The sequence below is a fragment of the Parambassis ranga genome, chromosome 5, assembly GCF_900634625.1.
Source record: "Parambassis ranga chromosome 5, fParRan2.1, whole genome shotgun sequence".
NCBI classification, from domain to species: Eukaryota; Metazoa; Chordata; class Actinopteri; family Ambassidae; genus Parambassis; species Parambassis ranga.
This window is the reverse complement of record NC_041026.1, coordinates 17,250,330-17,277,275: the sequence shown is the minus strand read 5'-3', so window position 1 is coordinate 17,277,275 and position 26,946 is coordinate 17,250,330. Positions and strand designations below refer to the sequence as shown.

Sequence of the window (26,946 nt, the reverse complement as noted above, 5' to 3'; positions counted from 1 at the left end):
AAAGAATGGATCGCCGTCATGCTATAACGTGATGATGGAACACGGAATGTGGAACAAGACCGTGCACATATCATTTGGAGCCCTGTGTTTCATTTGCTTTAACTTTAAGTTATCATCTTGAAATATATCACATTTTATATTGTTATAACAAGAAAAAAGTAAAAATCTCAGTGAGTGCTGTGGATTGAGATCTATTATTATATTATATCAAATTAAATAGGAATATTTGAGCCAAACAAACATCATGCACCCTACTAATGTATAGAGATTTGAAAAACTGTGAAAACATCTTTTAAACACAACAGAGAAATGTGGGAATCCTTCACATCAATGCACTTGAACTACATACACTATGATGGACAGGAAATATATGAGTGTGAGAAATACAAATAGAAAAGTCGTTCTGTTATTCTTGGAGGATGAAATATATTACATAGAATTACGCCCCTCTGGTGTGGTGATGAATGACCCATTGTAGCGGTGAGTTTTACTGTAATGGTGAAAGATTCAGCAGATGAAAAATGACTCGGTAAGCTATTCACAACATGATTTCTACTCACAGCCACCGTTACAGTGGATGCTTAAGCCTTTAAGGTCACTGCCTTCTTCTTGCAATACCTTACAGTTCAATAAGAACCTGAATCAGCTTGTTTTCTCACAGCAGTATGCAGTGCTCAGAATGACTAATGTCTCAAAGAGTTGACCACTTACTCCTTATACTGCACCACAGAACAACAAAGCAGTGAGTTCCTGTAGGAAAGATTCAAAGAGGTTTGTTCGTCATATGCACAGTATAGACAGCGGGGTCATCCGAGCAATGAAATGCTTAAAACAAGGCAGGCAGGCAGCTCCCAGTAAACTTAGGTACTAATAGAAACAAGAAAATCAATAAGTTAACAAACTATCAAGATATCCAAACCTATCAAAAATAATGCACCATAAGAACACTGTGCAAAGCTTCATACCATCCTGTCCTTTCTGTCAGTGCTGCAGTACATGAGACTGCAATTAGCTGTGTTAATTAGCATCTCAGCTAAGCTTTACGACCACAGTGGTTGTACATGTCATGTCACACCACAGACTGGAGCTGTTATCTTGGCACATCCACCAATTACTAAAGATCTCCTTGCACCTGCTTTACAGTATAAACATGAGGTGAATTATAACGATGACCTCTCATCTCAGTTGTAGTCACAACAGAAAAAAAAATTCTCTTTTTTTTGTGTGCAAACTCTGCAAACTCAAGGCAGTCTCACTTTTGCATAAGGACCAGTGGTCACAGTCTGAACATGTTAAACTACAGTTTTTAATGTGAACAGCAATCTAACAGACCATAATACAACTGCTCCTTTATAAAAGGTCCCATGTGACTGAATTATTGTTGTTTGTACAAATACAAAATAACCCTAACTGCAACTAATTCATACTTAAGAACTTAACATGCGATGACCTCATAGTATGAGACCTACTCATGTCCCTTATGAGTGGACATAAACAGGACCAGCAGTGTGCTCCCACAAAGGCCTCACTTGGTGGGCACACAGTTCAATGTCTTGTGTCCTGCACTTATATATATAAATATATTATAATGGGAGCACCCATTGCACTCTGTAGGCATGTTCCAGCTGATAGCCCAAGCAGGCTTAATGTGAGTAAGTACTGATTTGGTGTGGTGCCACAGTAGACGAGGGAAACCCAAGCTAATCCTCCTCAAATGAGGAACATCAACACCAGTTTTGCCCATTGCAACCGCTAACACAACAGCACACAATTACATTTTTCACATTTATCATCAACATGCATTTTTTAATTTTTGTCTGTGTTGAACTCGACTGCATGGTGCAGTAAATTGATTAAATGTAGGGTAGGGTTTGAAAACTCAGTGAGTCAGCCAGATTTCAAAAGTAAACACATGCCCCTTTCTCTCGGAGCTCACCCCGAAGCCACGCCTCCTAATCACATGGACGCGCATTACCTGAAGACAAGCTGCGGCCTGTGACTTTGGCCATCGTGCACGTACCTCTCTGGTGCGCGCAGAGCAGAAAGAGAGCGTTTTATAGCTTCCACAGATGATTAATATTCTTCATTTTAATGAGAAACTGCCTAATTTCAACCTAAAACATTGCTTGATAACCAGAAGCTGTCTTCCACATCTTCAGTGAAATTAAACAGCATCAGCACAGGAGGGAACACTTCCTGCCAGCAAATATAATTTAGCCAATAACAGTGTAGAAACCTTATTAAGAAGAAAGGTCAACTCCTACCAGCAGCAGAGGAATGTGAGGAGCAGAAAGCAGTTTACAAGCCACTGGTGAGAAATGAGCACGAGAAACAAAGTCAGATGCTCTAATGTGAAACTTTTATGTCCAAGTTGAAAGTATATTGTGTGTCTGATGAAACTCTGTCTCCGTGGAAGACAGCACAACCCTTTTAGGCAGCTGTCAGGACAACAGTCTGATGCAAGCAGCTGAACATTTCTGTTCAAAAACCAGAAAATCTGTGCAGAATTTTATTGTTGAATGTTCCTAAAAAAGAACAGGATCTGCAGGAGCGCCGCTGTAATTCATGTTGTAGTGACAGACGGCGCTCTTTTCATCCTAACAGTGTTTGTCTGCTGCTGCGTGCTGTAAAGATAATTGCTGATAAGAGTCAAAGCAAGCAGGCTTCTTCACCTCCACCTTCCGTCTGTGACCTTTTGTGTGATACTGTATATTGAAAAAGCAGACAACAGCAGACACTGGCTTAGTGGACCACTGGGTGATTGATGTCGGCTCATTAGCTACAGGAGTTAAAACTGCTGAGAGCGACACAGTCTTCCTTTCTCCGTATGTCAGTGTGCACACTCTTTATCCTCCCCGCCTTTCATATGTCGCCACTGGCACTGCAATTGTGTGTCCAACAGCCTCTCCACTCCCTCATTGCCCTCTCTGCCTGCATCCTCATTCATCAATCAACCTCTTCTCCAAGTTTTAAAACCCCCAAATCCCTCAACTCATCTAGTGCTTTCTCTCAGAGGATTTTCTTTCCTCATGATTATTAAGATTCCTTTCCTGTCTCTGTACTGTAACTCCTGCAGTGGTAGATATTCTCTCCCTCTTTCATTCTATTGCTGCTTCTCCCTCCGCCTTTAATGCCCCTCCACCGCCCTCCGTTTGGTTCTGCGTCACTGATCACCATTCGTTCGATCCACTGAGGCTTTTCCCCGGGAGAGCAGCTGCAGTAATAAGAGCAGAGAGGTACTGAGAGGCACACTGCTGGCGCCCTGCAGGGCAGGCTGGAACAGAGCGCCATGAAGTCAGGAACACTTAAGCAGGAAGAGCAAAAAGAAAAACGACAAACTTTATATATCAAAACTTTCCAGACAAAGATTTATGGGTTGTTTACACAAATCAAACCATCAGCATCACAACATGTTCCTGTGTATCCTCAGGGCAGTGTGCTCCCTACAGACAGACCTAGGTTGACTGGAGACCTTCATCAGTTTCCTCTTCCTCCTCCACAGTGTTGTCTTATTAATTTATAGCTGGCTCGAGTTTTTTCTCTTTTACCAGTCTCATATAATAATCTCTTTTCACATTGAAGAGACGAAGAGAGCTGTTCAAACCCAGAGATCAATTTACCATCAGAGTTACTATGTGAGATTTATCTTAGGAAAAGGATGCATACTCTTAAGATGATAGTTTCAATTCACAAAGAAATGTGTCTGAAGAAAAAACACAGTTCAATCTCAGAGCAAAATATGAAATGTTCTTTTATCCACCTACAGATTTATTTCAGTTGCAGAAACAATCAGAAACAAACTCCCTCTTTCTACAGTGCCAAGTTTAAAATATAAGAAAAGCATAGCCCCAATTACAAGAATTTCAGTGTAAACACAGAATCATCACTAAAATGTTCATAACCACCAAACAGTGAAGAATTTATCACCATATATAATAATAAGATAATTGAAACCTTTATTAGTCCCATGATGGGGAAATTGCTCAAGGCAGCCCAGCAAAGAGCACCATATGCCAGTGAGTACACTGGAGGCTATGCAGGTAAAGTGCCTTGCCCAAGGACACAGAACAGTTACTAGGGAGGAGTTGGGATCAAACCACCAACCTTCCGGTTACGGGACAACCCTGCTATACCACTGCACCACTGCTGCCCACAATATAACTGACACCTTCACAGAAGAAACTCGGTGGATGCTATATTTCTGTGGACAACTTGTGTGGAAATAAGATACCAATAAAGTCAATCTGCATGTTCCATAACTGTAAATGTTTAAAAAGAACTATATCGTGTGGCAGCAGTGGCTCAGTGGTAGTCCAATAACCGGAAGGTCGGCGGTTCGACCCCAGCTCCTCCCTAGTCATTGTTGTGTGTCCTTGGGCAAGGCACTTTACCCGCATTGCCTCCAGTGCACTCACTGGTGTATGAATGCGTATGAATGAATTGGCGGTGATCGGAGAGGCCGTAGGCGCACCTTGGCAGCCACGTCTCCGTCAGTCTCCCCCTGGGGAGCTGTGGCTACCACTGGTAGCTTACCACTGCCACTGTGTGACTGTGGTGTCTCCTGACAAGGCCTCCAAGACAATATCAAGGACATCACCTGCGTCCTGTGACGCCCTACTGCAGCTTTAACTGTTGGAAAATGAAGCTGTAGATCACCTAATAAAGGCTGTCTGTAAGATCTTCATCAGTGAAGAGTTAATGCCATCAGATTCTGTCTTTTGGGTGCTGATGCTAATTATCCACATTTGTACACTTTAAAACAAAAAGAAGAACCAGAAGGAACCTGATGACTGTTTCTCCCCAGCACTCTGTTTTATCATGCACACACCCTGTGGTTTAATCCCCTCTAAAGAAAATGTTAAGAACAACGTCAGAGGAAACAAAGGTTCTGAATAATAATGCATGACTAATGGAGAGAGGAAGGGAAGCCCCCAGACTGACTGAAACTGAAGTTTAAAAAGGTCCAAGTTCTTCCAAGTTCTCTGTTGTGAAAAATCTTGATCAACACAAACCCAACTCTCATAAAACTAAAGAGGAATCCTGAGCTTTCAACTGATGTCCTGAAAATGGCTGAATATCTCTCAGTTTATCTTTAACAAAAACTATGAGTGACTATGTGCTCATTTTATTTTATTTTCATGTAGATTTTTTATTTGTTTCCCACTGCTACTTAATTTTCTTAACATGCCCTGACTCATTTTTCCTCTTCTTTTACACAGAATACATTTACAGTATAATACACATGGTGGACAGCAGCTTCTCCACAGTATTGCCAAACAAGCACGATAGTTGCAGTATGTTTGCATCATAAAATTATGTCTACACTCTGTAAGGGACAGCTGACCCTGAAAATCAACCATGATGAGAGACACGTGACAGAGACAGTGTGATTTGATATGCACATTAATGGCCTCCTCCTCTGCTGAGTCATAACATTTTTTGTGCCTTCATCCAACTCAGTGATACAGTCACTGGGTCCAATTTAGTGTCCAGTATGAGTAACCAGTTCATGATTTCTGGAAAGAGACATTGATTTTGATTCCCATCTAGTTACAATATACTGGAGAGGAGGCAGAAGTTGCTAAGGGCCGTGTATCCAAACATGGCAGCTGCACATCAAAATAATCTGGATAAAGAGCCCTGCAGGACACAGGGAGGCACAGCTATTGACGGCAATATATAAGAAGCTAATAATCGAACAACCTCGCAATGTAACTCTACAGATCTGATAAAGCCTGTATGTCTCTTAGACGCCATAGTTCTGCAATTGTTGCTTTACAACAGATGACAAAAGATGTAATTCTGCACACATAATCTGCAGCCACATCTGCAGCTAATTGAAAAGCTCATTTTCAAAAAGATAAAACGCATGGCTTCAGACGTCCTTTCAACACCTAAGTGCTCTGAAATAACAAAGTCTGTGGGTGGTTGGCCTTTCTTAAATTAACCATCTTTCATCTTCATACCTGATCCTGGCCTAGAAATGTCAGAGCGGCTGGCTGCTGTTGGATCAGCATGAAGCAAGCTAAATAGGCTAAATTAGAGCCTAAGAATGTCAGGCAATAGCAAAGCCGCCAAACTCAAAGACTATTATATTTCAACAGGTACAGCTAGCAGATAGTTTTTGCTATCATACCATTCAACTGGTGCACATATGGGCCATCTATTGTCTTGAGTGGCAAGATGAAAATAACAAAGATAGGATCACCTAAATCTTGTTGCCTGTATTTTATTCCAACATAAAACGGACATTTTCTTAAACATAACCAAGTATTCAATACATGGCTGACGATGGCCATTTAATGGGATGATGAACAGTAGGCATAGAAGGGCCCTATTGTGCTGAGGGTAATAACAACAATGGTGGTAATAACCAAATTGAGTGACTCAGCCAATTTACGGTGTCAAACTGTATGGGTACACTAAATAACAGCATGCTATAATTCAGATCCATCCACTTCCAGTTTTTACAACGTGCTCCCTGTGACACCAGTTTAATTACTTTGAAATGTACCATCCTACAGTGCCTTCGCACACATATATTTGCAAGGATTTTCCCTTTGAAAAGGACAGAGGCCCTTTGCTCTCAGATGTCCACATATTGCTGATCAGGTTAAATGATAGCATGGTATGTGCATATCCCTGCATATCCCATTACAAGGCTGCAGAAACATAGGCTCATAAATCAAAAGTTACTGCAGCTGCATAACACACTGACGGAGGTCAGAGGTGGACAGCAGCTGGTGCATGTTGAGCATCACTGCATTTCTGACCCGGCTGTGAAATGTAATGCATGGCTGTTGTACCTCCATTTATCTCCACTCTGTGCAGTTCCCATGGTATACAGCTGGGCCGCAGCATCTTCTCAGTCCTCAGCATAAAGGAAAAATCCATATTTGTCCTTCCTCCTTTTCTATTCCTCTCTCACCCTTCCTGCTGCCCCTGCAGCATCAGTTTACTGCTCTGAACATCCCAGATGATGGATGGGACACAGATTACTATGAGGGATCAGTCTACGCCCTCCCCTCATTTACATCCACCCTGAGATGGTCTTGCCCACCCCCTGCTGGCCCTGCCACCACGTCAGAGCCTGCAGGGTTCAACAATCCCAGTACGGCAGATGGGACATTCCTGTACAGGCCAAAGATGTTGATACTTTTCTGGCTTATGCTGATTACTAAACCAGGACCTCCACCCTCCAGCTGCGTAATCAGACAGTTGAAATAGACTGTATTAGAAAGCTAAAACGTGATAGTGACACAGAGACATATGTAAGGCCCAAGACAATCTTGGTGTAATCCTTTGATATCAGCAGTATTAAAGGATTGCACCCCCTCTGGAACATACTGTACAGCAGCAACAGTGTCTCCACTTCCTCCTGAAAATGAGACGGATGGATCACAGAACACGCCAACAGTCACACTCACTGCAGTGCTGGACATCAAATGATGTCAATAAGCGATGTAATAAGTAATGTCTTCATTTTATTTACAACACACAACTTTACTGCTTTTTTCATTTACACTTTTACTGCCATTTAAAACTAAGCCATCAATGACAAAGAAAACTTCCACTCAAGCACATTTAACTCTAACTGTAGAATACAAACTTCAGCCAACATTTGAACTCATGTCCTTTCTGTAGTTTATACACCTGAACTAATGTCTTTCTTTCATTATCTACTGACATGAAATGTCAGTAAGCACTTCTTCAGCACTGCCCTCTCACCAACTCTAAATTCTGCAGAGGGTGACAGAAAAGTAAACTGCTGTTATTCACAGTTTAAAGAACTTAGTCTGTAATGCATTTCAGTATTTCAGTATTGTATTCAGCATCTGCCTGAGAACAAGCAATACTCTTATAACTCTTCAAAGACCTCCATCCCTATAGGAGACTCCTTTCTTTCTGACTGGCAGCCTCTGCAGAACTCCTTTGCTTGAGGTTCTGACAGCAAACCACACTTAGTGACACAGTTTTTATTCCTATTTGGGAATGGATGGGAACTACTTTTAATCTGCCTGTGCATGTTCAGATTTGAAGCCGATCCAAAATATTAGAGGGGAAAGCACCAGGAACAAGGATACGACAGGACTTCTCTCAGTGAGTACAAAGCCAAGTACAAGTTTTTGTTTAATCTGGTCATTTTTAATCTGGTAATGTTTAATATTAAAATCTAATATTTTCATGTTATGCATGAATGACAGAATATATGAAAAGCATGGATACACTTTAGAGGCATACTTAAATTACACAGTCATCTCACAGCACTTTACAAACACCACTTGTTTTTTTTTGCAGAGTGCACTATTCTATTTACTGTAGAGGCGTTTTCACTCTGGGCAGTTTCCATCAACTGAAAATCATCATGTGGATTCAACACCACATGTAATTTGTATCCACAATATCAAAGTACTCCTCTTTCTGCCTTTCCTAAGTGCAACATTGTCAACATATCCCTCCACTCATTTATATCACCTTTAAGAGACATAACATGCATATTGGTGCAGGAAGATTTATGTCCAGTGCACCCAAATCTAACATGTTCATCCTTACATACAGCTCCTCTGGGTCATAATCAAAAAATGTAAGGACAGAGCAGGTGTGAAACATCTGAGGTCATATGAGAAACAATAAGTAACATTTAAGTCTGTACAGCACTTAAGTTTAGATTCATAACCATATTTTAGAGAAATCAGAGTGAAAATTAAACAACAAGGCGGTGTGTGAGAGCCCACTCAGACAATCACACAGCCATGGTTTGTGTCAGCTGCACGGGGAGACAGGAGCCGTGTCTGGAGGAAAGAACCAATTAGTTATCTCTCCACAGCTTGTCACCTGACAGTCTGCTCATCCAGAGGCTGAAGGAAGAGCCTCTCCAACCTGCTCATTCAAACCAATTAGGGTCTGGAGGTGTATTACCACACACTCATTACCTGTCTCTCACAAAGCTCTTCTGCTCCTCAGATCATAGCTCAATGCTCTGAAAGTTGCTCTGTTTTACCCTTTCATATAATTATTTTAGATTTACTTAGCTGCGCCCTGCACGTCTTTTTCCCCCTTTTTCTCTCCCTCAGAAAGAAATACACTCACCAAATATTCTGTCATCAGCCGACCCACTGTGACTGTAAGCAATTATAAATCACTGTGGACATATGTTTGAGTTTAGGTTTTAGTCAGCACAAAGACAAGGGAAATTAAAGAGAGGAGTGTGTTTGTGGTCTCAGGGAATTGAAAATATGAAATGGCCCCTCAGCGCCTAAAAGAAAACTATTCAGAGACAAAATTTACATGAATTCACAAACACTGACAAAAGACTTACAAACATTTCCCCTTGCTGTTGGCACACGGAACAATAAAAGAAAACACTCAGATATTGTAGCACAAAGGGCTGGACTTCATTCAAGCTTCAAACTATTGAATGAAAAATGACCTGGGTGACTGAGAAGCTTCATCAGCACAAAGGGCTGGACTCTCGTCACAGGCAGGGTGTGTGTGTGTGTGTGTGTGTGTGGCCTTGCTAAAACTGTTCAAACTGTTTATCAGAGTGCAATGGATGACATATTGAGAGCAGCCCAAATTCCCACATTCCTTCTTGCAAAACATGCCACAAAGCATGCAACCATGGGACACTGAGAAACGAGCTGTAATTTTTGAAAACATTTTGACTCAGCTCTCAGATGGAATCCCCCCCATGACAGTAGTAGTGCTGGGAAACAAGACTTTTTCACCACAACAGCTTCAGGCAGGATGAGTGTACAACAAACTATTTCCTTTCCACAAGAGCACCTTAGGATCAATTCAACAGAAGACTCATCCCAGCATTACATAAGCCCTTTAAACTGAAACCAGCCTTAATAATTACTGTACAGGTTTCCTGCTCCAGGTAGCTCTTCACTTATTCATAAAGGCGGCTCAGTGTGAGTATAACACAGCAACACTCCTACTGAGCTCGTCTTGTTGAAAGGTCAAAATACAACTAATAAGGAAAAGTTGCATCGATTAATGGGAAGTAATGGTCACTTGAGCTCAACAGTGAATGCCAGGACCTTTAATTGAGTCCTAACGGAGACGCCTGTGAGTCCACTTAGCCAAATAGAAAGCATCTAGAGGGGCCTCATTGATCATGGTCGGGGTGTTAGATTGATTTTTGTGCTTATATTTGGCGTTTATTTTTATTTAATTGAATTCAAACTCATTTTATTTATCTTAAAACCACACTTGGTCATTGTTCATGTGAACTGAATATATTGTTGAGTTTAGGAGGACCCAAATGCAGACAAAATAAAAAGTCCAACAAAAAGCAAGCTTTGATGAAAATAAAGCTGAAAATCCCTAACAGAACGTCCAAGATAAAACAAGGCAAGACAAGGCAAACTGACAAAAGGCAAAAAGGTACAAAAGACTAATTAAAGGTAGTGTAGGAGATTTTGAAAACTCTCAGTGAGAGTCAGCCAGATATTAAAGTAAGCAAACACCCCTTTCTCTCGGAGTTCACCCCGAAGCCATGCCTCCCAACCAGTCTGTGACTTCGGCCATCATGCACGTACCTCTCTGGTGTGCGCAGAGCAGGAAGAGAGTGACAATCAGCCAATACTCCATGCAGGGGCACCTCGTAGGATTGGCTGATGTTTTTATTGTTTTATAGGTTCCACAGATGATTAATATAACAAAGGAAACAAGGATGACACAGGAGTAAATGTAGGATTGAGACAGGTACCAAAACACAGACTGACAAAGGGGAGCACAGCACAACACAGGTGGAAACAACCAGGGCAGAGCAGGGAATCAACAAGCAGGGAAAACACAAGAGGATGTAAAACAGACGGAAAGAGACAAGGAAACAGAACTTTCAAAATAAAACAGGAATCAACCACAACAGAGCAACACAACCAGGAAAAATACTAAAATAAGCAGGATTCAAATGAAACAAGACCAACAAACACAGGGATCATAACACATATGATCTTTATGCCCAACAGCATCCGAACATGCACAAGATGCAGCCGCAAATGTCCAAGTAAAGACTGAAATATCAACCTTATGTTATATTTTCCTGGGCTGTGAAACCCAATGCTAAAATGTGACACTCAGGCACAAAGAGTCACAAACATGTGATGAGTTGGAAGAGTGATCTCCCATTTTAACATGCTAAATTCTCACACGTCCCTGAATGTCTTTCCAGACTCAAAATTCTGCATGAGTACCTTTACTTCTTGTTTTCTTAGTGTGTCTTCAGTATAGTTGCTCAGTCAGTTCTACAGATAGTTCTCAGGTGGATTGTATATACACTGTTTTTCATAGAGAAGATGAAGCTAAAGACAAAAACACACTTCAGGCAGCCTGTGATGGTAAGTGGCGAACACACAAGTGGTCTGACCACCACCTCTGCACATTTTGTCTCTCTCTCGAATAGCAGCCGTGTTTAACACACCTGTAAATAACTCCTCCAGCTCTGCCAGTACTCCCCCTCTGCACTAATAACACCATAATCATGCCACTGTTAGTACAGTGCAGAGGCAGGGTGCTTTATGGACTGACCTCAAAATCAATTCAGTGGCACACAGCATCTAATAATGGAGCCAAGTCTGCGACTTCTCCTCACAGCCTCTTCTCTCATAACCTCTAATATTTATCCCCTTGTCTCTCCTTATCTCATGTTTTCTGGGTTTTGCTGGAGGTCCTCAATGTGGACAGTAAATTACACACATCCCAGCTCTCCCCCCTTCAGTCCTTTGACAAAGCAGCGGATGTTCTGCAGCCCTGTGGCACACATTAACCTCATAAGGGGAAAGTAATAGAGCCTGCCTTAGCTACCACATAATACCCATGAAACCGTAGTGTCAGCTCCTTTCTGCCACTAGACTTACAGGTAAACTCAGCTCAGAAAAACACACAGGCATGGCAGGTGTGGCTTTTATGCCACACAAAAGTGATTGTGTGGCTGTGAAATACTGCGTGTCTCATTAGAGTCTTTGGTGTCCGTGATTTGGAAATGAGGAGGGTTTTACAGCAGGGATGGAACAGTGGCATACTTGGAGGTTTGGGAGCACATTCCAGTGAGTGGCTGAGTCTCTTGCTGTGGTTAATTAGGGGAGTCTGTGGGAAACCCCTGAATCTGAAACCCTCTTCCAAAAAGACCCACACCACTTCAAGTAGTGGTGGCGATGTTGAATGGAACTCATTGTTCAGTGGCCAGAACGGAAGATTCCATTGCTGCTGTCCAGTCATAGAAGCTGTCATCCAATGATGAGAGGGCCAATACAAGAGAGAGGCTGTGGTAATAACAGCAGACAGATAGCAGCAGGAGATAGTAGAAGGATGATAGTGTGTATACATGGGGATGATTCTGGTGATTTTATGTGTCACAATGACAAAATGCTCAGCCTGTAAAAACACAGCTTGGTTAGACAACTTGGGCACATAACTGGGCTTATTTCGGCATGTGCTTTGAACCTGAAATTTTGAAAGAAAGGCCTGCATTATTAACTGGGGCCATATACTTTAAAAGACCTGGGTGGGAAGCCTGGCAAAAGGGAAAGACAAGAATTTAATTGTATGTTGAGATAGAAATAGGGCAAAATAGGATAATAATTAAAAACTTAACATTTGCATGTGGTAACTTGCTTTGGCAGACCAGTGACATGCAGAAGCATTCAGACATATTATGTATATTTTAGGTAGTAAATTCACCAGAATGGAAACCACAGGAGGCCACCTTGCACTTTGACCTCCCAAATCTAACCAGTCGTGGCAGTAACCCTTCAGTTTTTAACATGAATGGCAGTTCAATAAAGTTTAAAGTAAATGGTTTGGTGGAAAGCGCCTACCTTTGGGGCTGAGAAATAAAGCCCACATAGTAGTGTCAAAAAAATGCAGCTCCCCATGCAGCTGCTGGAGGCTCACTCCAAAAGTGAATCAATGGCCATAGACTCCCATGTCAAAAGTTAACCCCGGAAATGAACATCTTTATAGATGAGTACGAAAACAGGTTTATACCATAGTTTTATACAATCCATAAGAAGGATTTGTATAGACTAGAATAGGATTCGGATGCAAAGGCTTGGTTATCCTGGTTGAAAAACAGCTTGAGTCCTTTAGAAGAATTTTCATCAACATGTTCTTAGAATACAAGACGGATGGATGAATGGACAGACAGCTGATCAATCAGAAAGTTGTTACACCAACAAGCGAATGAATGAATCACTGCAGCATTGAGCCGTACAGATTAATCTGTCTTATTGCTATGCATGAAAACTGAAATGATGTTGATACAATGATGAGGCCAAGTCAGCAGCAGTCTGATGGGAGTATCATGGCTGCATTCGATATTCTTCCTTTACCCTATTAGTCTAAATGGAAAGCAGATAGTGTAACGCTCGGAAGAAACGCTGAACAGAGTACAAAAAAGGCTGAGTAGCATATTTCTATTTTCATTGCATGACTCAGGATCAAATGGCCCTTAGCTGTTTCACTGAGTAGCCTTTGGAATTATAAGTCCATCGACTGAAATAGATGGGCAGCTTATCTCAGGTTTGTATTGAGGAAGCAAATGTATCCTAATGTAATGAATCTGTGCTCACTGAAGATATGGTTAGCAATCAGATCCTGACAGGTGGTAAACTGTGGTTGGAAATATATGTTTTTTAGAAGAACAACATCTCTTTGACCATTGATCTGACTGCTTTCTAGCTGTGACCAACTTCACGAGGTCTGCTGATAAAGACGCCTCTTTAAATTGGCGTAAAATAAGAATGCACAAAAATGCCTCCAAAGCTCCATGTAGGCTTTAAGAAACAGCACCCTGCCTCCTGGGATACTGATGGAGCACATATGGACTGAGCTAAAAAAAATTCACTATTGCAAATAATAAACAGATTTGCGAGAATGCATATACACAATGTAGGCACAAAGCGTTTTGTGGTTACGCCTGAGAACACAGGGTACAGTAATTGGTGACCTGATAAATATTTGTGTAGGACCTCCTCAGCAGGAGAAAACAGAGAGGCATGTTTTCCACACTAATGCCTTTAGGCTGTGGACCAAAAATAATTCATAGATGGAGCTTACTTACAGGCTTGATGTCAACATTTCAGAGGGCCCTGAGAGACGACGGTCACCGGAAACATTGAAACGTAACATTCTGCTATAAAAAACCACAAAAGGCTTTTATATCTAAAAAGAGAGCTGGACAGAATGAACTGCACAGATGGGCAAAAAAAGAAGTGAAATTAAAACAATGAGTAAGAATTTTTTTATCAGAAGTAGCTTTACTGCAGAATGCGTTTAATGCTCTGCCTGTGAGGAGTTTGTAATTTCATTTGTAAAATCTGTGTTCTCCCTGATGATAAAGTCAAACATTGAATTGACTCATTTCTGAGTAATTGGAAAGAACCTGCGCTCAGTGGAATACCCCCAGAAACTAAGCATTGAGGTGTGCTGCAGTGTGAGCCATCTGTTGCAGTTTGGAAGGAACAACAAGGAGAGTCATCCTGTGCTCTGAGTCAAATACGTCTGCCATCACAAAGTGCATGCTGTTACATGCAGTATGCATTCTATTGGACATTCAACATCATCTTAAAATTGTACCTAGACCTTTGACCGTCTTAACCACATGACTACAGTACAAACCTAAATATTGTTGTTTCAAATAGTTGGAGCTTTATGTTTTATCTAGGTGGTACGACTTGGGCTCACCAGAGATGCATACAGATGCCCACCATGGTCTGCTGTTGAAATGCTGTCATCATGTTTATGTTCTCTTAGCAGGTCATGTGACATATTTTATACTGTGCAGAGAATTGTGGGTCTGAATAGCCAGAAAAGGATGCTTGCTATGCTACAGGAGATTACTACTGAATGTACAGAAGCAGAACCTCCTGCACATCTGACCTAAAAGAGACGACATATGACCGCCATTGTGTCTTTCACAGACCTGTGTGAGCTCCACAAAGAAAACCAAAGCTCAACCTCTGTGAAAGACGTACATTTCAAGGGACAAGAAAGAAGTCACATGCAAGCTGCAAACCAATACTTCTTACTACACACCTAACACATTTGACAAATCTGCCTATTACTGTTTAAAGCTAGAGAATTGAGAAAATATTTTCATTTAATTGAGATACAAGTTCTCTTGAGATACAAGACAACCAAGTGAACCCTTTTTCTAAACTCATAAGAACAGAAGACCTGCTGAGCACTGAATTATGGCGTTTGTGTTTGGATAACTGAAACAACTGTTATGTAATCGGAGGGTTATGGAACTTTGACATCCCATTTATGGACAGTCCTGTTGTTTAACAGTGCACAGCATTGTCCTCCAATGTTAGGATATTTTCAGCCTATCAATCATGTAAGAGGTCTGCATAAAATCGGATGATTCGGAGAAGCAGAAAAGTGTTCTGCTTATCATCTGCTCTGCTGGAATGTCACGCTTTGCATCCTCTGTGTGGGGGGGTTAAGGGGTGGGATGGTGAAGGGGGTGCTCTGCACTCCTTCAAAAACGTATTTTCCTCCATGCCGAGTCCATTCTCTTCAGGGAATGGATTTAAACTGCAACCAAGGCAACAATATGTCCCAGCAGCAATAAAATGTCTCTGCTGCTAAAGCAATGAGGCATTTTAATAGGATGAGCCCAAACTGTCGCGAAGGCAACCAGGCTTCCTCTCCCTCCCTGCATGTCTGTCTCATCTTCTCTTTTTAAGAGTTGCAGTTGTTTGAAGTTTGGGCTCAACAGGGATTTGAATGATTTAAGGTGAAAACTAAGGGCTAGATGTGTTGAGTGGAGGCATGGGGGAGAGGTGGGTTCTTAAAGTCTGATCATTATCTGTGCCTCCTGTAGTGAAGCAGGCACCGCAACACCCAGGCAATGGCCTTGAAACACCACACTTGGGAAAAATCCTAAACACTCTGTCAGAGCTCATTTTTTTGTTTGAGCGCAGATCTACAATAAATTTCTATCTCTCAGGCATCCAGTGTGTGTCATCAGATGTACACCTTCAACCACAGGATTCAATCAGACAGCTGCACTATCATCAAACCTCATCCTTATTCAAAGTAGGTTGCATCTTCTTCTACCGCAGACAGAATCCAGGAAATCCTCCTAAATGAGCTGCTTGTTGCACCATTCTGGACCTACAGTCTGATCCTCTCCAGACACACATAACGCAGATGAAATGTTCCTAACGCACAAGCAGGAAGCGATACTTCACCCATTCCAGAACATGACTTCTCTACTCTGGCATATGGTACTGATAAACACAAGATACTGACTGGAGTTATGCAGAGCTTTTATGCTTTTCTTTCCTTTTCTCATGAAAAAAACTACTCAGTTATGATGAGGGCCCCATGTGGAGGAAATGGGTGAAAAAAGTACTGTAGGAAAAAGCGATAACACTGAGGAATATCTCCATTAGTCTCTGCTCCCCTGCCAATAAAAGCCTATTCTCACAATGTGCTCTTAACCCAGGTCATGACCTAAACCAGGAAACCCATATTAAATGCCATTTTCATCAAAAATCATCTGGGAACTGACAGCTGTTCTGAGCCAGTGAGAAGAAAACAGTTAAGGAGTACTTAGGGTTTCATGGATACAATTAGCGTATGGAGACATATCAGTCTCACAGATAGAATTAATATCATCTCAGCAGCAGAGTGTCATACCGGAAAGCAATTCAATGCTTAGTGTCATGGGTAAAGTACTCCTCAGTTCTCCTTGAAATGGCTTTCACTGACTTCACTGCTCAGATAAAGCTAGCCTGGAAAGTTTAAGTGCAGAGGAATGTCTGGTGGAGATGTACCCTGTCTTAGAGTTGGCATCTTCTTTGCAGCTCCCTGGTTCTGCTCCACTGCATGTCTGCATGTATACGGTACCTGCCTTCCTGCCGTTTTTTGCTGTTTGCAACAGGGGCTGCATGGCGACGGTGCTGCAGCCATCTGCTGCACAAACTGAAGGAATGCCTCCCACCAGCTGGAGTCTAGGGCACTTCTCTCACCACTGCTAATAGACATATAAAACATACTGAGGTCATCTGTCATCTGCCACCTCTGTCTCTCTGAATACTGCAACATGAAATCAGTACAGACTTGGAAACATATTAAAGCCACATCCAGCTTCCTCTGACCCTGCATGAATGTGAAAGTAGATAGCTGCTCTTTAGCTAAATTCTGGACTTCAACAAGCTGAAGTCTGCTGGGCCTTTGCTCCCATTGATAGCCTGCACTGCTCATCAGTTCATTACTTGCATTCCATTATTAAAAAGCAAAACAAATAACCGCTGTCATTACTTATTTAAGGCTATTACCAACCTCTGTAGAGCAAAGGCAGCCAAAGTGCCAGTAAGTACTTTTAGGCTTATTCAGTAAAGAAGTGCAGATACTGAACTTAACATAAAAAACATGACACAATAAATATAAATAACAACTGGAAACACTGCTATTAACAAAGGGCATTTTAATAAGGTCAGTCTGTGCATCTGTCTAATTGCTTTTGGTTAGTTTATTTATTTATTTTTCAGAAATTCTTAATATATTTATATATGATTGGATTTTCTGTGTCATTATGAAATTGAATTCCTAATTGGTAAGGGATCACTTTAACATCATTTAAGAGGATATTCAGCTCTGCAGCTCAACTGGCTCTGTGTTTGACAACATCCCTGTTCCAAAAACTAAGAACAAATCCTTAAACCCAGCACTGTTTGCTGGAATTTCCGTCTTGTATTGGAGCTCGGCCATAATTAGTTCTTTTACTGGAGGATGTCTGGTGTGGAAGAGGAAGAGCGAGGCAGAAATGTGAGGGGAGTAAGGGGCTGCCTCTCTGGCTATTGTTTGGACACAGTCACTCTCACACTGCATTGACCACAGACAGGGCGTGGTTGAGGGGAACCCTAGCAGGGAGTGAGTGAATGAGGGCAGGGCTGGGCTGGCAGGAGGGGGGGGGGACTCATGGCGCATTGCATACTTGCACTGTATGTGGACAGCGAACAGGAAGGCGGGTGGTCTCTGGAGAGTGTTACAGTGAAAGAGAAAGAGCCGGAGTGAATGGGATTCTGCTCCTGTACTTTGGCGCTGCTTTCTAGGCCCTGCTAGTGTGCACGATGAAGTAATGAGAGACCTGGGCCTCCAACAAACTCGGGCCAGATGGGGAGAGGATTCTTCTCTACAATTACTCTGCAGCAGAGAGCATTAGAGCCAGAGCAGCTTCTCCTCTACAGAGAAAAGATAATCACTGGGTGTTTTAGAGAAAACTTAATCAACATGGTGCCTTTATAGCATGCTGTAAAGTTTGGAGAATCTCTGAGGGTTTCAGCTGTGTTATCCTCCTCTATCTCTGAATACTGTGTTCTAATATTCGGCCATGACCCTCTAGAGCTATCGTAGAATTGCAAAGAGGAGCAGCTGATGGGAAAAAATATTATAAATTATACCGAGTGTGTTCCTGAACTGTTTATTTGGACATCTGGTTTGTCTTGATTAAAACATGCATTTTGGAGAAAGGTTCTGTGTTGGTATCTGTTTCAGTCTAAGCAGAATGAAGGATTAATGACATTTAATTAATACACTTGGTACTATGGCATGCTATAATGACATCATAAGTAGGTCTAATGCAGATTTGGTTGGCTTGGCTTGGAAAGGAAATTACCACAGAGTTCACCACAAAACAGAAAGCAATGCTGCAGGGGCATCTCCAGGTCTACCACATACATATTACTGACAACTGGCAGTCAACAGCTAAGACATGGCAAGAAAAAAAAACTGCATTTCCTTAAGTAGCCACTTGAGGCTGCCTGCAAAAGTAAAGCAATACTCATAGATCTCCAGGTTTAAAAAGTCAGCAGAAAAAAACACACAAAAAATGTTTTTAAAACGGACTTTTAAATTAAATTAATTAAATTATATAAAACTCGCTGTTACCATATGACACCCCAAGAGCGACTAAAGCTGTAAAATCGCCGGAAGTCAAACAAAGTTGAGCAACTAGAGCGGCTAAAAAAAAAAAGGAAGATGGCTGAACTTCATACAAATTACGGTAGTTATGAGACTTCGGTTGGGCCTGGGAAGAGGTATCACAGGTTGTTGGTTGGCCTGGTTGATGAAATGTGTGAGAATATATTTATTTGGAGGGGAATCACACAGCACAACTCGCTGTTGAAGCAATAGCTACAAGCACAGTCCTAGCATAAAGTAGGCTTGTGCGAAATCGTATGGTGTGCAATTAATCATCAGAAAAACTGTCACCGATTAATATTTGCCACTTATCGATTACGATTGCGATTACTGGCTCATCATGATGACACATTTTTGTGTGCAACGTACTCTCACCATCACCTGCAAGCGTGCACATGTGAACCCACAATAACAATAATGCAGTGGTATTCAGTCAAATGATGCGGAGCAGCACGTTCCTGACAGAGGTTCAACGTCTGTCACCATAAGCCGGAGTACGAAGAAAGCACAATGAGGCCACAACGGCGGCTACAGCTGTAGTATATAGTGCTGCGCATGCATATGCGACGTGCATTAGGTGTGAAGCGGGGAGCGTTGGTTGTTGCCATAGTAACTGGATGTTTGCTCGTATGAACTCCGACTGGAGAAGCTGCCTCCCGATCTTTATTTATGGACTCCACAGCAAGAAAGGAAAACATTACAACAGCGAAGTCTCCTCCAGCAGATATTAGAAAGAATTCCACTCAGCCTAGAATCCCCAATACGTTCAGTCAGTGTGTTCCTTACGACCAAAGTAAGCGCTGAAAGGACATAACAGGTTGATTTACACGGACATACATTTAAATGTGAAATTGTCCGGTTTGTTTATTTTAGTTTTTTTTGTTTGGAATGTTTATTCTGCTGCTGTTCTACAGTAGGAGTAAAAACATGCACTAGTGTGGCCAGTCACAGGTTAATTTACACAGACACATTTTTTTAACATTAAATAATCACTGATCTGACTTTTCTGAACTTATTTGTCCTGTTTAATTTTAATGTTGATATGCACCTTAATATAAGAACATTTTAAGGACAAAGTTACTTTAAATATTCATTATTATTTTGAAGCAGTGCAATGCATCTGTTATCAATACATATTTCAAACATGGCTGGTTGGTGAATAATTACTACTTATAATAATTACTTACCAGCTTAACCTGTTAGAATGAAGTAGTTAACTTGACTGATGATTTGTCAGTATCATTTTAGAACAATGTGGCGATTCAAAAACACGTAAGTGCAATTGTCATCAAATAATCGTCAAATTTATCGTTATCGGCTAAATGCCACATGATGATCGTGATTAATTTTTTTGCCAATATTGCCCAAACCTAGCATATAGCAGCTGTAATTTATGAGCTTTTTTCTCTCTTGGTGTGAACACACCATTAGGCATAAACAAGCTCCATCTCAATCATGAATTTCCTGGCTACAACCACTTCAACACCACTCATGCTCTGCCACACCATTATATGAGTATTTTTTCTGGGTCGACAAAGGTGCTTATTGGCAACAGCAGAGGCATCTTCAGAAAAGGGGCATTGTGGAAAATATGTTCTTACCTATGCGCAGTCTATGCTTCAGTCACACTGTAATCAAACATTTGACAACCCTATTGTGGTTGTTGATTGTTTAAGACTTCATAATGGCTGTCAGTGCTTTAGGGAAACAATCAGACAGCTATGTGAAATCTGAAAGTGAACTAATTTACACAGTTGAAGGATTCTTCTTAGGTTTTTCTTTCTGTTGGCAACACACATAACAGAATTTTAACTTCTGCTAAGCTCTGGATTTTCCCACCAAAATCCTCCTTGGGAGATGTAGCTGACCTCTCATCCTGTACATTTAGCTTCCCATCACTGAACCAGGTGCTCTAAAACACGGCTGGTCAGAATTTCATCCTCTTCCAACCTCCGGAAATGTTCCAACAGCAAGTCATCAAACTATCTCAGCTGAGAATTACCTTTACTGGCACAACCCTGAAAGTCTGAAATAACTCTCTCACTTTGGTCCTTAACAGGAGGCCTCTCATGTAACCTTCACGGTCACCAGCAGTGATGCTCTGGAACAAGTGAAAATGTAATTTTGTACACACATCAGCGCTTTCCATTGCATTGTCCCTTCCTTCTACAGCAGCACAGGGTCACACAAGCTATATGACTTCATTGTCTTACGCCTGTGTTTTAGAAAGGCTCATGGATTAGTATTGACAGATCCCCATGAGCCTGTGAAGAGCACTTTCTCACCGACCGACTGCAAAGGACTGATCCACCGAGTATAAATAATGCGATACCTCATAAGGTTAGCTCATATTGATTTTAGAGGACACAATATTTTCATACAGCTTCTGTTTGCAGAGACAAATTGAGTGTGAGCTTGATTTTTTTCCTCTGGACTCAGTTGGACATGCAGTCGATAGGCGCGGAAACATCAGCGTCGTTTAGGAATGTTAAACAAGGTCCTGACATCAATGTGATGGATTAAGAAGGCGGGCCGTAAAAAAAGGCTGCTATCACTCTGACATGAATACATTATTGTCTATAGCTAAGAAAAAAACCTGCCCCGTAGTTTATGACAAACACAAAAACACAAAAAAGCAAAATTGCGCTGAAGTTAACTTCAGTATAATTCAGTAAGACTGAAAGTTTTGGGTTATTTACATTCTTTTTCTGCATGGTTAGAAGGACAGACTCCGAGGCCAACAGGAACAGCAGGCTGAAGTGCTGTGTTTATGGGCTTATTGGACGTCTGTCAGAGATGTTACTGAGGCTCCGCAGGGAGGTGAAACACTGCAGAAATTCTGACATATTGGCACAGTGTAATATATTTACAGGAAGTCAGTTCATACATATTAAAACACCTCTGCTTTGATCCCACAGAGGGCAGAGCCAACAAATGTACTACAAACAGCCCCGGCCTGGAGGGGGCTACACACCTAAAGAACATTTAATCTCCCTAAGCCACTGGACTGGTGCTGGCTCATCACAACGTAAACTGCCTAACCTGAGAGAGCTCTCAGACAAATCACCTTAAACTTCAAATCTTATAAAAACACGTTTAAAGCTAAGAGGTTCTCAGGCTCAGACGCTTTTTATGCAGGCTAGGTGAGGGCAGGAAAAGCAGGAGGAGAAGGCCTGTGTTTGGTTTGATCAGTCACCTGACTGCTGCTCTGGCCTCTGGGAACAGGAAATATGACATCACTGCCCTGACATTCAGGAATGTGGGAATGTCAGGCTGCCTGTTAACACTGCTGGAACAAGACTTAAACAGAGAGCAAGCTGGATGGACACAACAGATAACTCGCTGCAGCTGAGTTATTCCAGCCCCACAGAGAGCAGAGACGATGGCTCAAAGAGCCTTTAACAGTGTGTTAAAAAGAGCTGCAGCCTTTCATTTGAACCGGGCCATGGCTCAAATAAAACGGCTTTACATGCAAATAAGTTGGTCCAGATTTGATCGTATCCAATCACTTTAGGAGAATCATAACAGGCGATTAAAAGACTGAATCATAACTTTCCAGGTTTGTACAGTGACTGCATGAGATATAAACAACTGTTTCTTGTTTGGCCATCTGTTAAGTCTTCAACAGCATCACTGCTAGCCCAACAGCCTGTCCTCAAATCTGCTCTTTTAATGAAAATAACACAAGTCATTTTTTAAGGTGACTGAAACGACCAGTGTTTATGTGTTTTACTGGTGCTGTGTGAAACTAGTATTAAATATCTGCCAGTGGAGGTTCCTCACCATAGCTAGAGACAACCGCAAAGAAGCTTGCTGCATGTGGAAGAAGTTTGTTTTGTGTTTAACATTGTGAAACGGTCTAACCAGCTGGATTGGATTGTTTAAAACTAATCAAACAGGATGAAACTAAAGCTTTCGTTTCAATTTTACTTGCCAAAAAAAATGACACAACCTGCATACTTTGTGTGTATCTATTGGATTAAAATGTGTACAGAATGGATGTTTTCATATCTTAATTAAGAACTTTTAATTACACAATGTAAACATTTTGGAGAAGTTATTGTTTATGCGAACAAAGGGAGAAAACAGCAGCAGCAACTATTTCTATTTGTCTCTAACAACTTCCATCCATTGTTTTCTCCTGCTTAAGTGGACTGCTTGACCTTATAGCACACCCAAATGTTTCTTTTTTTAAAGAGTTAGCGGAGCAATTTAGCCATTTTTCTTGTACAACTTAGATTCAAAGCAGCAGCTTGTTTGCTGTATTTTTCCTGCACACGTCATAGACCATCAATGGACACTGACAGCAAGCTCTCTAACTCAGCAAGCCAACCTCACTGATCATGCAGACAGTGAAAAATGTAATCTGTCATGTCCTCTTCTGCTGGAAGCTTTGAGCCTGTAATGACTACTTAGTCGATCAATAAATTGACTGAATCACAGTTCACGTGGTAGGCAATGGGAAAACAAGGCTTTCCCTCTTCACACTCATTCCTGGCCAGCTAAATAAAATCCCTCATTAATACATCCAAGGTGTCAGCTATATAAAAGTAGCAACAGAATCTGCTGTAAGAAGGTTTAATTAGACACAAGCCATCCTCTTACACCAGCACCAGAAGCAGTCAAGTGTCTAGTGCCAAAAACATAACTTTCCTTATTTCTAATAGCATCAAGGGGGGTATTAGAAAGCATAACATGAAGCTAGAACAAACTGTTTGAAGGCACACTCAGCACAGTGAAAACTCCAGTTTAAAGCTCATTCATCATTCATCACTTCTCTTTCCCAGCTAAGTGATGGTGCCATGGTGTCGCCAGCCTCCATCACAGAGATGTTGGCACTTAGTTTCAGGGGCCTGGAGCAGAGTCTCTCCTCGCAGACCCGACTCGGGGAAAGGGAGAGTTAGAGAAGGAGCCAGAACTGGAGGGAGTACAGCCCCAGAGGAGCCCAGCTGCTGCCTGGGAAACCAAACCCTGACTGACTCTGGCCCACGCTCTCTAACCCCTCCTGTCTAATAACAACACTCAGCCTGTCTCTCGTTCCTTTTCCCTTCATTCTGCTGCTTTTTCCACTGTCATTCTCATGCTGAGTTTGGGGAAAATAAGTCAGTGGAGGAACAGTGGAATGATATTAGTCACCCCGCTGCACATTCCCTGAATACTTCCCACTGTTGATTTCAAAACAGTCACACATGTTCATGTTCTCACTCTCACACACAGAGGATTAGGTGTGAATGGATACACACGCTTCGACATGCATGTACTGTGTTTATGTGTGTGTGCTGACACTCACCCCGGTAGTGAAGGCTGTCATCGTGGTGGTTGTGCTGGTGGTGGTTCTCCAAGCCAGGAGGGCTGCTGGCACCCAGCTCTGCCAGTCTGCGGCTGGTGGCAGAGAGCTCGGAGCGGAGGTTGGTCACTTCCTGACTGGCAGACTGGATGGCCCCATCAATCCTCTGTGCCAGCTGTTTGTTGTCTTCCATCATTTTAAGGATTTTCCCCTGAGGACCAAATCCACAAAGAGCAGCATGGTGTCAAGAGGAGCATTACAGGGGGGTGAAGCTTAGACCCTTTCCTTCTCCACCACCACCTCTTTTCCCCTCTCCTCCTCCTCCTCCTCCTCCTCCACCTGTGCTTCTTCTCTCACAGTTTACTTCGCACATAAAACACCGGTCCCTCTTCTGGTCTGTTCTGCTCTGAGCAGTGCAGAGATGATGTCTACCTGTTACTGCATTAAGAAATAACGTCTGTGTGGCCAAGCACTACACAGTCAGAGAAAGCATGTGTGTGTGCAGGGCAAAGGAGAAAGAGAGTGAGCGCGGGAGAAAGAGAGGAAGAGAAGACAGAGATGCAGCCCAGCAGGCAGAGGGGAAAGTGAATGCTCCCGCCGAGGAGAATGTGCTGTGAGCAGCTGCTCTCAGAGAGGACCCTGCACACACTGAGATGACATGCAGCCTTTTAAATGGACTGTACCATGTGCTGGAGGACCAGGGGAGAGGGGGGGAGCAGTTGGACTGAGCTGCTCTCCAGCAACTGTCTAAGTACAGAGTATGGTGTGTATCCCACACCCTGTGGAGTCTGTAATGAGTTAGCAATTGGGTCTGTAATAGTGAAAAAGTACAGATTGTTTCTCTCTACTTCTTCTTCTCTTCGTTTCCCCACATTCGGCGCTTGGTAGCAGTATTGAAGCCTTTGACAAGAACTTGACAAGCCCGCTATATCTTTTCACTTGTGCTCTCACTTTCCCCCTCCCTCCCTCACACACACCCGCTGTCTTTTTGTCTCTCCCACCCCCCTCTCTTTTTTCATCCATTATATATTCATCTCTTTGTCCTGGGAAAGCTCACCCCCACATCAGTGGAAGGGGAAGGGGGCCGGCACAAAGCAGCCAAAGGGAAAACATTTCAACTCTCAGAGAAAACTTAGCAGGACAGAGGCACAGCCCTCTAATGGGCTAAACACAAAGAGAAGAGGCCTGGAGAATTACAATCAAGCCATAGCAAGAACACTGCAGAGCTTTACATCTTTGATAAAAAGAGAAAAAAAAGTTGGCTAATATTTCAGCTTTATCTGTGTCCCAGAAGACAAACACTATCAACTCTTATCTGTACTGCTGTAAAATTCCATCACACACACAAAAGGTTGGAGATGGTGGGGTGCAGGCTGTTCATCTTAACTCAAACACAGTACTGTATTGCTGAGCCATCACAACCTAAAATCTGCATTTGACATTTTCATTTCCCAAGTAAGAAAAACACATCCTGTCTGGAGAGAAACTGAGGAATATGAGCGATACATTACTCAGATTCTGTCATCTGAGGCTCAGGTGATAACAGCTGAGTGCTCATTGGTATTCACATAATGGCAGAGAGAGGCGAACAAAGATGGGACAACAGAGTGTGAGATTGACAAGCTAATGAGACACACACCTGGTTAGTTACTCTGGCAGTTTATTCACTGTACGCTGCATTATGATGAAGTCCATGCATCATTCAGGCAGCCAACCTTGGCTCTTATTAAACTCCATGTTCACATTACAAGACACAATGTTGAAATCAGATTTTTAAGAAGGATCAGCTTTGCCTGTTTGATGGTTCTAAATCACAGCTTCTTACAACAGACCTCTGAATGTCCTCTGAAAGGACACAAACATGCAGTTTAATAATTACGCTTGCACCATCTGCTTGTACAACAACAGAAAATGTTGTCAATAATGAGGATGTTCAATGCATGCTTATGGAAAAAAAGCTGTATGGATTCCATAATGACTGGTCTTATTTATGTCACATTGCCATGAATTACATAATATATTCAATTTTGTGCCACCTCATAAGTCCAAGTCCATCATATATCATAAATCAGAACTGATAATTAGATTTGTGTGTCTGCATGAAAAAAAATAAAGTTGGTGAGAAAGAAGGTCCAAGAGACAATACTGAAATAACAAGGATAGCACTGTAAATCTAAAAAAAACACAAATATCTATCTATTCTACTATCTAACCACAGCACACACACACACACACATAAACATTTAGTTTGCAGTTGCACTGCAGAGGCTAGCTAGCATCATTCAATTTTTTTTTTTTGGGGGGGGGGGGGGGGGGGGGGCTTCGATGTAGTGGTAATCCAGCTAGATATCAAAATTCAAGGAAATGGCCTCTAGTGATGAAAAGTGTCTGCCTGCTGGTGATGATGAAAATGATAAGAGTCAGTCAGCATCCTTCCTTGGAGACTTTCATGATTATATATCCAGTAGTTATCCAGCTCTGTTTGGACTGACTTCCAAACTACAGTTATGATCCATTGAGCCATTCTGTCAGCATGGTTTAAACCCGAGGAGTATCTTCTTACTGTATGTTAGCTCATACTGCTTCCTACATCTGCTCTTTGTGACATTACTGTCCTTCAGATTTTATCATAATTTGGTTTAACTCACAGTCATTTCCAAGAAAGACAATTATCATAGTTAATAGAGAGGAGCTACTGGAGTACTGGCATGTTT

At 41.9% G+C, this 26,946-nt stretch overlaps 1 protein-coding gene across 2 annotated transcripts in view; it reads right to left on the bottom strand.

The window, feature by feature from the left end:
• Positions 1-24,850, bottom strand: part of kaznb (kazrin, periplakin interacting protein b) — a 57,828-nt gene extending 32,978 nt beyond the window's left edge. For both annotated transcript variants that reach the window (XM_028407113.1, XM_028407115.1), the window contains exon 1: positions 24,236-24,850. In XM_028407113.1, the coding sequence (XP_028262914.1) occupies positions 24,236-24,428 (193 nt within the window). In that variant the 5' untranslated portion in view covers positions 24,429-24,850. The remainder of the gene's footprint in view (positions 1-24,235) is intronic.
• Positions 24,851-26,946: the final 2,096 nt, after the last annotated feature.